Source organism: Vidua chalybeata, chromosome 21, assembly GCF_026979565.1.
Source record: "Vidua chalybeata isolate OUT-0048 chromosome 21, bVidCha1 merged haplotype, whole genome shotgun sequence".
In the NCBI taxonomy this organism is placed as follows: Eukaryota; Metazoa; Chordata; class Aves; order Passeriformes; family Viduidae; genus Vidua; species Vidua chalybeata.
In genome coordinates, this window is record NC_071550.1 from 277808 (window position 1) to 290075 (window position 12268).

Genomic DNA, 12268 nt, shown 5'->3' on the forward strand with positions numbered 1-12268 from the left:
GAAGCATGGTCTAAGAGCCACAGTCACACTGGTCTTCATGTACACACAAGGCAAAAGTTCTACCAGTGTGACAAGACCCAGGAAGAGACCTAGTTTCCCTGGCCTCAAGCGAGCTACAGTTGTAAACATACTCTCCTTTCAGAAAATTCCACTCTTTTAGGGCTGGTCTGGAGCAGCACCTTTTATTTCCCTTAGCAACTGAGATTTCAGCTAAATTCAACACTCAAGGTACCAGAAAAAGCTCTAGCTCAAGTCCTGGGGGATCTGCGAATGTGTTACTCTGGTTCTTTTTCCTCACACACTCATTCAAAAGGGTTTTGTGCCCTCCCCTGCGCACATTTTGGAGCACAGAACCTACTTCCCAAGGAGTTTTACTCAGAAAACCAAGCAAACCAACAAAATCACAAGCCACCTAATGCTCGAGGGCACTTCATATGTCCTCAGCTCCTTACAGGACCTCCCAAACTTCCTGGTGTGCACCATGGACTTGTCTCAGTGGCAAAAGTAATGACACAGACCCCAAGCAGGTTTCCTGTTGGCCTGTGCACGCTGTGCTGGGGACAGTGATGCGCCTGTGAGCCTCTACAGTGAAGTGCTCCTGGTCAGCAGAAAGGAGTCTGAAACAGGCCCTTGTGGGCTACCGCAAGGCCGAGAATCACAGTCTGAAAAATCCTCTGACATTCTTTTTAAATGCCACACTGCAATTGTCCAGAACCAGTAATTGAGCATTTAGTGCTTGTAATGCGTTTGATGTGGGGTCAAGCAATCCTGAAAGCAAACCGTCATCTTGATTTGGGACAGAGAGTAAAACTATGCAGGAGAAATGTCCTGTGGTAACCCATCTCTTAGTAGCTCAAGAGCTGTTCTTTAACAAATCCACGCATCCAATCTGAGTGGTCTTACAGGGCTGCTTATTCATTTTGTAATGAATAGATTACTTCTCTTTATTGAAGGCACTTTTTCCTCAAAGCTTCTAAGAAAAAAGGAAAAATTTGTGAAGGAGCTAGAATTTGGTACTGTTTATTTTTCAGTGTCTTGGACAGTGGTTTAAAAAAGTGGAGCTTGGAGAGGTGATGTTACTTGCTTATAGTTTATCAGAATTATACTGTGAAATAGTTCTGAAAGGTGTCCAGAGCTTGAGATGAGCTCTGTTCTACACCCTTATGTGTATAAGAAAATACACACATAAAACTCACTGGTACAAATTCCCTGCTACAAATCCCAGAAAAAATATTCTAAAAGCCAGTAAAGCTGCTGCCCCTGTGGTGTGTGATCCAGCACACAGACCCAGCTACTTGGGATGTGGCAGAATGAGGCATGCCTTACCATAGGGGTTCATGTGGTCGCCTGGCATTTGTGGAGGGGTCAGACCCTGCTGAAATGGGTCTGTGCCATAACTGCTTTGCTCCATTGCTACAATCTGCTGCTGTGGTGGTGCAAGTGGTGTGTAAGATGTCATCATCCCTTCCATTCGGTTGGACATTACTTCTGCAAAGCAAAGAGGAGGAACAATTACTGCTGGGGAACAGGGCAGAATCAGTGGCAACAATGAACCCTAGCAAATGCAGTCAGGGGTATCCTGTCAGTCAGAGAAACTTTCCAAATTTTGTCTAAGCGTAGAGCCCTGAGGAATAAGCTGAGAGACTTGTAATTTCTACATAATTTCTGGAGCTCCTAGGTCCTGGACCCTATCCTCCCAAAGTCTGTATACTTTGTCTGACAGAGCCCTGTTATTCTCTAACTTCTGCTGGTTCCAGTTTTTCTGCTCTGGCTAAAGTCGAGGATTTGAGGCTGCAAGGTCTCGGGAGCTGGAGATACTCAAGACTACCCACAGAGCAGCAGAGCAAGTCCCAGTGCCTGTGTGCAGTGCCTGCTGCAGGCTCCAGATACTTGTGGGAGCACCGGAGGGGCTCTCCCTGCCTTGGCTGGGGCAGTAACCCTGATGCCTGTGCAGATTCCCAGCTGAGCACTGTGCCCCTTACTGCAGAAGAGAACAAACTGAAGGATCTGTCTGGGGCAAGCCTCCTGGAGATTTCCTCCAGTGCAGACCTCTCCACGTGGCACATTTCTACTAGAAATGAGGTAACAGTTTCTGCAGGAGCACCTCTGGGGTCTGATCCCACCAGAAGAACTTGGGGTAACCTGGCGTGGGCACTCAGGCACATCTTTGTGCCCTTCCAGTGCTGATGGCACACGTTCCTCACAGACCTAGATCACTGTACTAAAGTGTCATGTGGGAATGGCACTTCCAGACAACTGCAGATTCTTTCTCTCTCACTTTGCTTTTTCACAAGTCCCCTACCTTGTCCTAGTCGCTGCGAGTTCTGTTGCTCCTGCTGCTGTTGGTGCCTTCGTGCTAGCTTTTTCATCTGGAAAAAAGCAGAAGAACAAAACAATCTTGCAGCTCCAAATGCAACAATTCTGTTTCCTTACAAAACTCTCTGTAAACATCAGTTAACACAGACCATTTATACTTATGCACACACTGTTGTGGGTTCCGTTTCAATTCTAAGCTTAAATATTTCAGTTTCCAGTTCAGATTTGCATGCAAAATTTACTCCCAACCCTGAGTTGCTTTGAGCATAGGAATTTAATATCTATGTTTGGAAGCTGCCTTTCTAGTGTGGATGTAGAGAGCAGAGCAGGCAGAACATGCAGAGCTCAGCTGTGGGACTTCTGCAGTGTGAGCTGCATCCAGGGCAAGAGCTCCTGTTGGGGCACAGCCTGCATTTGGCTTCTGAGAATGTGACAAACAGCCTACCTTTGCTCTTTGGTTTTGAAACCAGACTTGGACGACTCGCACGCTGAGCCCTGTTTCAGCTGCCAATGTTTCTCTGACCTGCAAGAGGAAATGCCTAATGATGCAATTTTTCATTAAAAAGAAAAATCATTTAAAAAAAAAAAAAAAAAAACCACCAAAAAAACACTAATCAGTTTTGTTAGGAGGAATATTTGTACTTAAAACAAAAACTGCATGTATGGAATTACTTTTTAAAATTCATCATATTTTTGCATAGCGTTGTCAAGCTCTGCCCCTGATGGTGCTACCAGTTCTGTAACTACTGAACAACGAGTCTGAGCTGAGGAAAATGACACTAAATTTTACCCATAAAAGACTTCTGTGTAAAAAGAGTGCTCTGCTTTCACCCCAGGAGAACTGCTATTGCCCCAGGAAGGGGCAGGGCTGTCTGCAGCTGCCGCCTGCTGTCAGGGCTGACTCGGTCCCTGGTGAAGCACCTACCTTTCTGCAGGGCTTAGAAGATACTTCAAAGGATGCTTTGAATGCTCGTCTCTGCTGTGTCGTAAGTATTGTCCTTGGTCGTTTAGGTCTTCTTGGGTCCTTCCCATCATCGCTTCCTTTTCCTTGGGTTACTTGGCCTTTGGTGGGCTTAACATCTCCATCTTCATCATCACTTTTGACTGGTGAAAAAAGGATATATAATTGCACTTGTTCCACCAAGAAAACAGGATGTTTGAGAACTGCTCTTCAGTCAACGGGTTCAACTATTGTCCCATGGTTATTTGAATACCTAAAGCAGCTGTGGGCAGGAAGAGACTATCTTAGATCTGTGTGCTCTGCCTAAGTCAAATGCCACAAAAGCATTAAAATGTTTTCAATTTTTAATTGAGGACATGGGACTGATCAGGGGACAGAAACTCAGAAAATGCTTCAGTATTTCCAGGAACTGGGCACAGAGACACTTTGTGCCTTTCCAGCACCTCTTGGTCCTATGTGCTCACCTGCCCTGATCTCAGCACCAGATAAACACCTTTACCTGCACAGCTGAACTCCAGCTTCTCCTGAAGCATTATCTGCAGACAGGTACCACTGCCTGCACTGCTACGGCAGCAAAACAGCATAAAGCAAGTATCACACAAGTATCTCAAAGCCCATCTAACTAAATATAGTGCAGATTCCAATTATTGAATACTGTTTTGAAGCTCCAGTGATAATATTAAATATAATCTTTGTCATCTCCTTTCCACTTCCCACAGAAAACATCAGTAATCTTCCTCTGTGCATTAAAATGTGTCTGCATGTACAAGCACAAACTTTTCTTTTTCAGTAAATGCATTCAAGTATCTATGTGTTTGTGCAGACCAAAGAGATTCTTTGTATTTTCTATAATTAAATTCTGAATACTCATACAATCTGGTGATATTACATGTGTTAGTATACTGTCCTGGGAAATCTCAAGCACAGTGGCAAAGGTTGATGGGTAAATACACATTTTGTTGAGAAAATCAACTTTTCAACTCAGCATATTTTATTTGACCAGACTACTGATTTTTCTTCCAGAAAACACTATCACATTATTATAGGGATTTCAACATGAAGAAACACATGGAATTTTTTATATACTGAAAGACTACATTTGGGGAATCAACAAATTAGACTTTAATTCATTTTAGGGTCTGATTATTATGCACCTAGCAGTCTAATTACCTTTTACTTTAATAAGCATCTTTGGCCTCATGATTAAAGAGAAGTTCAGTCATTTTAATAACCACGACATTATTAACTTTCCAGCATGCCATTTCTAAGGAAAGGTTTGTGAGGATTAATACTGCTCATTGGAGAGTTACTTTTGTGTCCAGTGGATAAATATTTGATTGAAGCAGGACACATTCTCAGCCAGGGCTTTGCAGATTGTGTGCTCTCACGCAGACCCCTGGGAGATCAGTGTTTTCACTGTGTTAGACAATGGGAGACAAACAACTTGTTTAATTTGTCAGCTTGTTTTTCAGGTTTGGGTTTGACTAACTGAGAATAATGAGGGGAAAAAAAGGCATCTCCAGGACTAAGAGACTCCCCTTTGTGCCAAAGGGAAATGAAATTGAAACCAAGACTGGTTTGTGCTACCGTGGAAGCTCCTCACTGCAGATCACAGGTCAGCCTGGTCCCGAAGAAGAGCCCCCCCCTGCTCAAAGCTGATGCCAAATGCAGCTGACAGCACAGGTGTGTGAACGAGGACAGCAGTGGGGAAAGGTGCCTGTGACCAGTTCCAGCGTGGGGACAGCCTCACACGAGCTGGGCAAGGGGCTTTGGTGGACACGAGGCAGGTGCACAGTGGGTCACTGGAGCTGGTGGGGGGCAAGGTATGCTGACAGTCAAGGAGGAAACTCACATGCCTCAGGCACGTTCCTCAAAAGCCCAGATCCTGTGACTTGAGATTTACTGAGCAGAGCACTGAGGGTACTGCCAATGCAGCATGACAATAACTAGAACACTGCTCCAAGAATGGCCCTGGTCCCAAACATTGCCAAGTCTACAGAGACCTTTGTCTTGAAGCATTCCTCATGTGGAAATACAAATTTTAGCAATGTGAAGAATATGACTCTCGGATTAGAGATTATGAATAATTTCTGCTACCAGTTAAAGCAGAGTAACACATTTTCCCATGAACCAGAGGCAAATATGTCACTTGTACATGTAATGGAATGGTAACGGTTTATTTTCTTATTTATTTTCTTGGGAAACAAGTGTGCGATTATGATGGCACAAACCCATATCTTGTTTACTTTCAGATTCTCTTCAGTACTTCTGTGTTGCACTTGCAATTTGACTATTTATAATTGGCAGACAGATTCCTCTGAAAATCATATTACTGCTCTGCGCATTCTCCTAGTTTAGTGCTGAAATTGTATGTGAAGAAGATCCCCTGAAAAATATGTTAAGTGGATGGAAGAATGCCTGCAGAGAACAGCATACTGATGCCTCACTTGAGTGAGACCTTGGGTAGCTAAAGTCAGTCTGATTCATGCTTTATGATCTTACAGAAAAACATGTTGATGAAAGCAAAAAGATTTTGTCTTTTACTAAGCAGGAGGTTAAGGAAGGGAGTCAGGTTAGGGAAAGCAGACTGCCAGTAGGAATGTTTTCAGCAGTGCCTGCAAATTTGCATAGATGGCACTTGCATATAGATGAAGTGGATGTGAAAATGGATGCACTTTTCTATACGAAAGCTCTACAGACCCATGCAGCTTTTCCAGTCAGAGCAGGTGTGGGAAAAGCTCACCTGAGTCTGAGTCGTCTGGGCTGACCGAGCTCAACAAGTCTTTCTCTTTCTCATAATCACTTTTGCAGAGCAGCTGCCCTTCCTTGAGGACAAACTCGTCCCCTTTCCTCAGCTGGCGCTCGCAGACGCAGCAGCAGAAGCAGCTCAGGTGGTACACGCACTCCAGGGCGCGCATCACGAACTCCGTCGGCGCGATCTTCTCCATGCAGCCGCTGCACTTGGCAGCGAACAGCCTGCAAGGAAGAGGCAGCACAGTCAAGAGGAGCATCAGATCATACCCTGCGTGGATCCAAATCCAGCAATGTCTGCACAGATCAGCCTGGCTCGTGCTTCTGCACACGGCAAGATTTGCATCCTTAGCCTCAGAAACAGCATAGGCATGCAATTTCTTCAAATCTCAATTCCTTTGTCTTGAGATTCCCCAAATCGCCTTTCCTGGACAAAGCCCACTAAGATCTGTCCTTATCTCAATGTTTTTTTTCTTTTCAAAATGAGAAACAAAAGGGAGCTCCCAAAGTTGGATAATTGATAAAACACAAATGTATTCCAATTCACCTTTTAGAGGAAGGACCAGCTCATGCTTTGTTTTATGCAGGGTTTCTGGTTTCAGCACTTAAGCCCTATCCTGAACAGACTTTCCATTTTTGGTATTGTCTGTCTCTGAGGAGGCTGATAAACACAGAAACGAGCATGAAAACTTTGTGCTTTTGCTAAAGCAAAGTCAGCACATGCGCATACACACATGATTGTACACATGCAATCAATAAAGAGAGGAGTGAAATAACACAGCTTTTCTTTGGATGTTGAGTTATTCCAGAACAACCTGTCTCTGAAGGAAGTACTGTGCATTTTAAATGGTGTGAAACATCCTTTGGCAGAGATAGGCAGTGATACAATCTGTCAAATTACCAGTATAATCACAGACCCTAGAACACACACTGCATCCAGACTAGTTCTTATTAATGCTCTGTAAACCCTGTCTTTCATCCATCATTAATTTTCTAGGTTTAAGTTAGAATTATTTAGATTAATTTTATTTTGCTTTCCTAATGGCAACTGGGAATCTCCCTAAGTGAGATTTCAGAAAAGGGCTGCCTCAAATAAAGACGGATTGCTGTTACATCCCTGTGTCACATGGTGTGCTGGTGATTTGAAATTCAGTGTCTTTTATGGCAATACATCACAGTGCAAGGTGCACGAACATTTACATTTCAGCCAGGAAATGAACACCACTGCACCAGTGTGCTCACAGGAAAAAAAATTAGATTCTGCCTTTTAGCATGGGGTATGCTGACTTTTTTCCGTCATCAAAATTATAATTTTTCACAAAAAAGGCAATTCTCTCTGATTTTAGAAGGCTAAGGCTGTGGTAGTTATTCATTCTTCCAGAGCCTCCATTTTGTCTGAGCTGAGAAGTGCAGGAAAATGGCAGTAGGAGCCCTCGGCAAAGGGCTGGAGTCAGTGGGCAGGAGGGAAAAGCAAATGTCAATATGGTGTACATGGCATCCAGAAAATGGCTGAGAGACAGGAACTGGTGTCCCAGCTGTCCCTAGGAGTGGCCACTCTGGGAACCTGGATGGCTCAGGGCACACCTTTGCATGGCCACAGCCTCAAGGTAACAGCAGCGCAAGGTGGACTGAGCAGCTCTTTTTCAAATATGTAATGAATTAAATTTATCAAAAGGAAACTGATGCCACGCAGGACCCTGGGCACTGCCATGAACAGAATGGCTTATTCTAAACACTCAGTTTGCTTTGTCCGCAAGGTTTTCCTTGCAATGCTTTAGCCAGCATATTCCTAAGCAGAAAATATTTTTATCTCGACACAATTTTATATCCAAAAGGACTGACACACAAAGAGGGGGTAAATAAATAAATAAATAAATAAATAAATAAATAAAGGTGCACTACAATAGTTGTTTCTATTTAACTGCTTGAACCTATCTGACTCATTTAACCAAGTCTGGCCTCTCTGTCCGAAGGGATGCCCTCAGGACTGGGAACTGGAGACCTCAGGAGCGGCAGAGCCGGTGCGAAGGCTCTGTCCCCCCATCTCCCGCAGCCTCCCGTCCCCGCCGGCCGCGGGGAGGGCCGGGCTGGCCCCGAGCTGCCGGTGCCCGGCCGAACCGGGAGCGCGGGGCTCCGGCCTCCCCGGCCCCGCCGCCCACCACGGGCGCGCCGGGCACAGCGCGGCTGCGCTGCGGAACGCTCGCACTCGGGCTCCAGGGACCTGCCAGGTGCCCACCTCCCCTCTCCGGCCGGGGAGAACGGCGAGCCTTCCCCGGGAGGGCTCTGGCGCCGGGAGCGGCGATGCCGCGGAGCCGCCGGTGCTCCGGCCGCCCGGGCGGCGCTGGGACCGCTCCAGGACGGGCTGCGGCCGCCTCCGGTCGTCTCGCAAGCAAACCGCACAATACGGCACCGTCCAGTGGCAGTGAAAACACAAATGTAACACAGTTCATAGACAATTTCAAGAAGAAAAGTGCAGGAAAGCATAAATCCCCCGCACCTTCCCTCAAACAGGGACACAAAGATAACCTCCTTGTCCTGTGGAGCCTTGTTGTTTCCCTGACCTGCACCTTTGCTGTCATACTGCCTTAGTGAATGTTTGTGGTTTTTATTTTTCTTCAAAAAAAATATATCTAACATGAATAGAAAATACTTTGTGTTATTTACTAGCAACTGACTATTCCCGTAAAAACGGTGCTTTTGCAACAGCGCTTCCCAAGGCAGCCTTTTAGCTATAACGAATTACACTGTCATCGGTGCAGATTAACTCATTCAAATGAACATTAAATTGCCCTGACAATACTGCACAGACTTCATATCCTGAATTTAACTCTTGTCAAGAAAATTCCCTCCCCTCTACACAGGTACTCTGTTATAACCTGCATTCACACAAATACACACAAACACACACACACACACCCACCAGCGTGTTGGGTTGAATTCTGAGATTATAAAATTTTCATTAAACCTATCTTATAGGGTGTTTATAGGTATTTTTTCAGCTTCCCAAGAGGAACACAAGGTTATGCACTCTTTTTGCACAAGGCAATCTCACAACAGGAAACTAATCTTGACAAATGACCAGACTTTGATAGCTGTGATCTAAACCACTGCTCGTTAGACTGTTCATTTTATAAACGAATGGTAATAAACCTGTTGGGAAGTGTAGGATAGCAGGAATACTTTACAGATCACCCCTTTACAGGTTTCAATCAAAGCCATAAATTTGAAGGGGAGCACACAGATATTCTGTGCTCAGACAAAGACTCTGTCCCACACCAGCCACATTTAAAGGAGCATTTTCTTTGCTTTCCATACATTTTAGAAATAATTTGCATAACTCTGGCTTTTTACCCCCATGGCTGATTATCTCCAGCTCTCTTAAGCTAACGTCAAACCTCAAAATCCTTGGATGTGTTAAAGTATGTGGAGAGTGGAAATCAAATGCCTTTATTAGAAGCCGCAGGAAATCTCCGACTCCTAAGCACAACGAAAACATTCCAGAGAAAACCGTTCAAAGAGGACAAAGAAGAAAAGCAGAACAAGAAAACCTTGTTTTGAATCAATGATTGTGGAGTTTTATAAATAAATTCTGTTGCCTGGACAATTTTGAAAGACAACTCAATAGGTTTAGGAGTTTTTAAGTGTGTTTGCCTGTATGCCTGGAACACTTGGGAGACTCAGCCAAGCTAAAGCCTGGAACAATGGCCTGTCTGTCCATCAGAGTATTTACAATAAATGCTGTGAAGCAACTTTACAGTACTAGATAATCAAAAAGTCTTTACCAGCCAAAGCTGTGTGAACTTAAATTAATTTTGCATATGTATCAGGGCAATGCAAATGCTAAGACATGTCCTGACTTTAACCAGTAGATGAAAATGTTCAGCGGAAGAGGCCATAAAGATTTTATTTGTTAGGATATCCCTGTGAAGGCAGGCTGAATCAGTAATCCTCAGAAACAACCACAGTTACATGATCCACTGTGCCTTCCTGCATGGCACAGCCATCTGGAGTGCAATACGGACCCCTGATTTATTATATCCCGCGCAGTTATCTCGCAGTAAGTTTGACCCTGCTTTGCTCCTGAGAATCACGGCTCTGCTGTTTACTCTCCTGGTGCCCTGACAACCCACCCTTTACCTTTCTGTGGCTCAGCCAGGTCCTTCATTTCCTCCTGTCTGTGGGCAAATAGATTTTAATTGTTTTATTATAACTAATTTAATCTGTGCTGAGAGATGTCCGTGTGCAGTGTGAAATTTGCCATTCGCATTAAGCCTGGTTCAAGAGGTTTGTTATACAGGACAAAGGTAGAAAAATCGACTAATTCAGTCAGGTTGTTTATTTACTGGGCCTCTGCCAGGAAGCAGTAAATAGGAAGTTATTAAGCTGTGTTTGATGTATGCAAGAGGACAGATGCTGCTTCCTACTTATCAGAGACCTTCAGTCATTTCCCTGTCTGTGTTATTCTGACATTATGTGTTGCAGCAACCACAGCAGATACCTGGCTTTTCTTTATTCAATAAATATGCAAAGGTAGTGGTCACAGCTTTTGTAAGTACTCTTGGTGCAGTCTCTATGTGTGACGATTTTCCCTCTGCTGGGACATCCCTGCCGGCCTGCTCTGATGCTGGAAGTTTGCTCCACGTGCCTGTGCTACGAAACAAGGTAGATCTAGAGTAAAATACAGTATGTTCCTCACACTGAGTCTTATTAAGAGAAGAAGCTAAATTACTAGTTAAAGATAGCTGTTCCTTGCTCTTTGGGATAAATTTTGATATTCTTTCTTTAGATGACATAGGATTGGAAAAACAGCATGCATGGGGTTTTTCCAGCACAGGACTTGAACATTTTTTGTAGCATCTTACAGTTCATGGGTGCTTATAAAGTGGAAAATCTGTTGCTTGGTTGCACTCAATTCAGAATACAGAAAACATCCTGAATGCAGTAAAGCAGAACAGGAATATTATACATTTATTATTTGAAACCCCCCCCACCCCCTTAAAAAACAAATAATCCATTTAAAATATTTTTCCTGCAGATGAAATAATTACATAGTTTATTAAAGCCAATTTCATAGCTGAAACTTCAGTATAAGAAAGATAATTCCCTTTCATCAAGTAGTAATAAAATCTGAGAAATTTAAAAGTTTCTAGAAAAATATCTGTAATATTTAGAGAGAAACTAAAACAAAGAAACCTTTTTATTCTTCAGGGAGAACTGAAGAAAATATTTATTAACCCTCTATCCACAGGTGCTGTAGTATGAACACCAGCTACTGGTGAAAGCTTGTGTTAAATCTGCACTTCACAACGTGGGTTTAGACTCACCAATTACATATTGCCTACCTTGGTAATGAGTGACTTTTTCTTCACGTAAATATTTTACCTGGATTTTCATGAGGAGTGCTGTACTCCCCTGCCAAGACAAGCTGATGGCTAAAATAACTATATTATCCCATGCCAAATCTTGCTCTGATGCTAGTGGGACACGGTCAGAGCCACCAGCAGCCCTGGTCACTGAGCCCACCCGCACTTGCTGGCCACCTCAAACCTGTGGGCACCAGCAGCTCTGGGGTGGAACTGGAATGCTTAGACAAAAGCACAGAATTTAAAGCTCACAGCCTAATGCAACTTGCTCAAGTGGGACCAGAATGACCTAAATAGTTACATCTCCCTTAACTATAAAGTACAACATAAAATGCAAAGTGCAGAGCAGTTTCTCGCTTTGAGCAGAATGTGACATAACGAATTCTTCTCTTTGCTTAATTTTCATCCCCTAATTGACCACTTTGTGCAACTGTCTTCCATCACTGCCATGCTGTTCTATTTTATAGCATTTTTCCATACAACACTTTGATGGAAAAATTTATGAAGAATAGAATTATTGCTGTTAGAAGGGAATTAAAACAATTTTTCATTTACAAAGTCACTGATATTGCTCTACTGTGCTCCACCTTTGGGAATCCAATTGCTCTTCTCAGCTACTCCCATTCCTCTTTATAGCACAGCAATTGCACTGTACAGATTATGGCTGCAATTTTCTCCTAATCTTTTCTGTAGAACAGAAAGTGTTATAAAAGTTAAGGGCACCAATTGAATTGATAAAGCCAGGGCTGCAATTAAGAAGACTTAACGAATTAACAAAATATGTGATTTTGTTAGAATTATATTTCTAGGCAGTGCAAACATTTGTGAGATAATGTTATTTTTGTCCATGAGTTTCAAAGAGGCTAAATGGGCTTCT

General features: G+C 43.5%; 1 protein-coding gene across 2 annotated transcripts in view; it reads right to left on the reverse strand.

Moving 5' to 3' along the window:
- The window catches only part of LMX1B (LIM homeobox transcription factor 1 beta), an 84772-nt gene that overhangs the window by 930 nt on the left and 71574 nt on the right, over window positions 1-12268 (reverse strand). For both annotated transcript variants that reach the window (XM_053962179.1, XM_053962178.1), the window contains 5 exons: window positions 6021-6253; window positions 3242-3420; window positions 2762-2839; window positions 2303-2369; window positions 1327-1488 (listed from right to left, as the gene is read on the reverse strand). In XM_053962179.1, the coding sequence (XP_053818154.1) occupies window positions 1327-1488; window positions 2303-2369; window positions 2762-2839; window positions 3242-3420; window positions 6021-6253 (719 nt within the window). The remainder of the gene's footprint in view (window positions 1-1326; window positions 1489-2302; window positions 2370-2761; window positions 2840-3241; window positions 3421-6020; window positions 6254-12268) is intronic.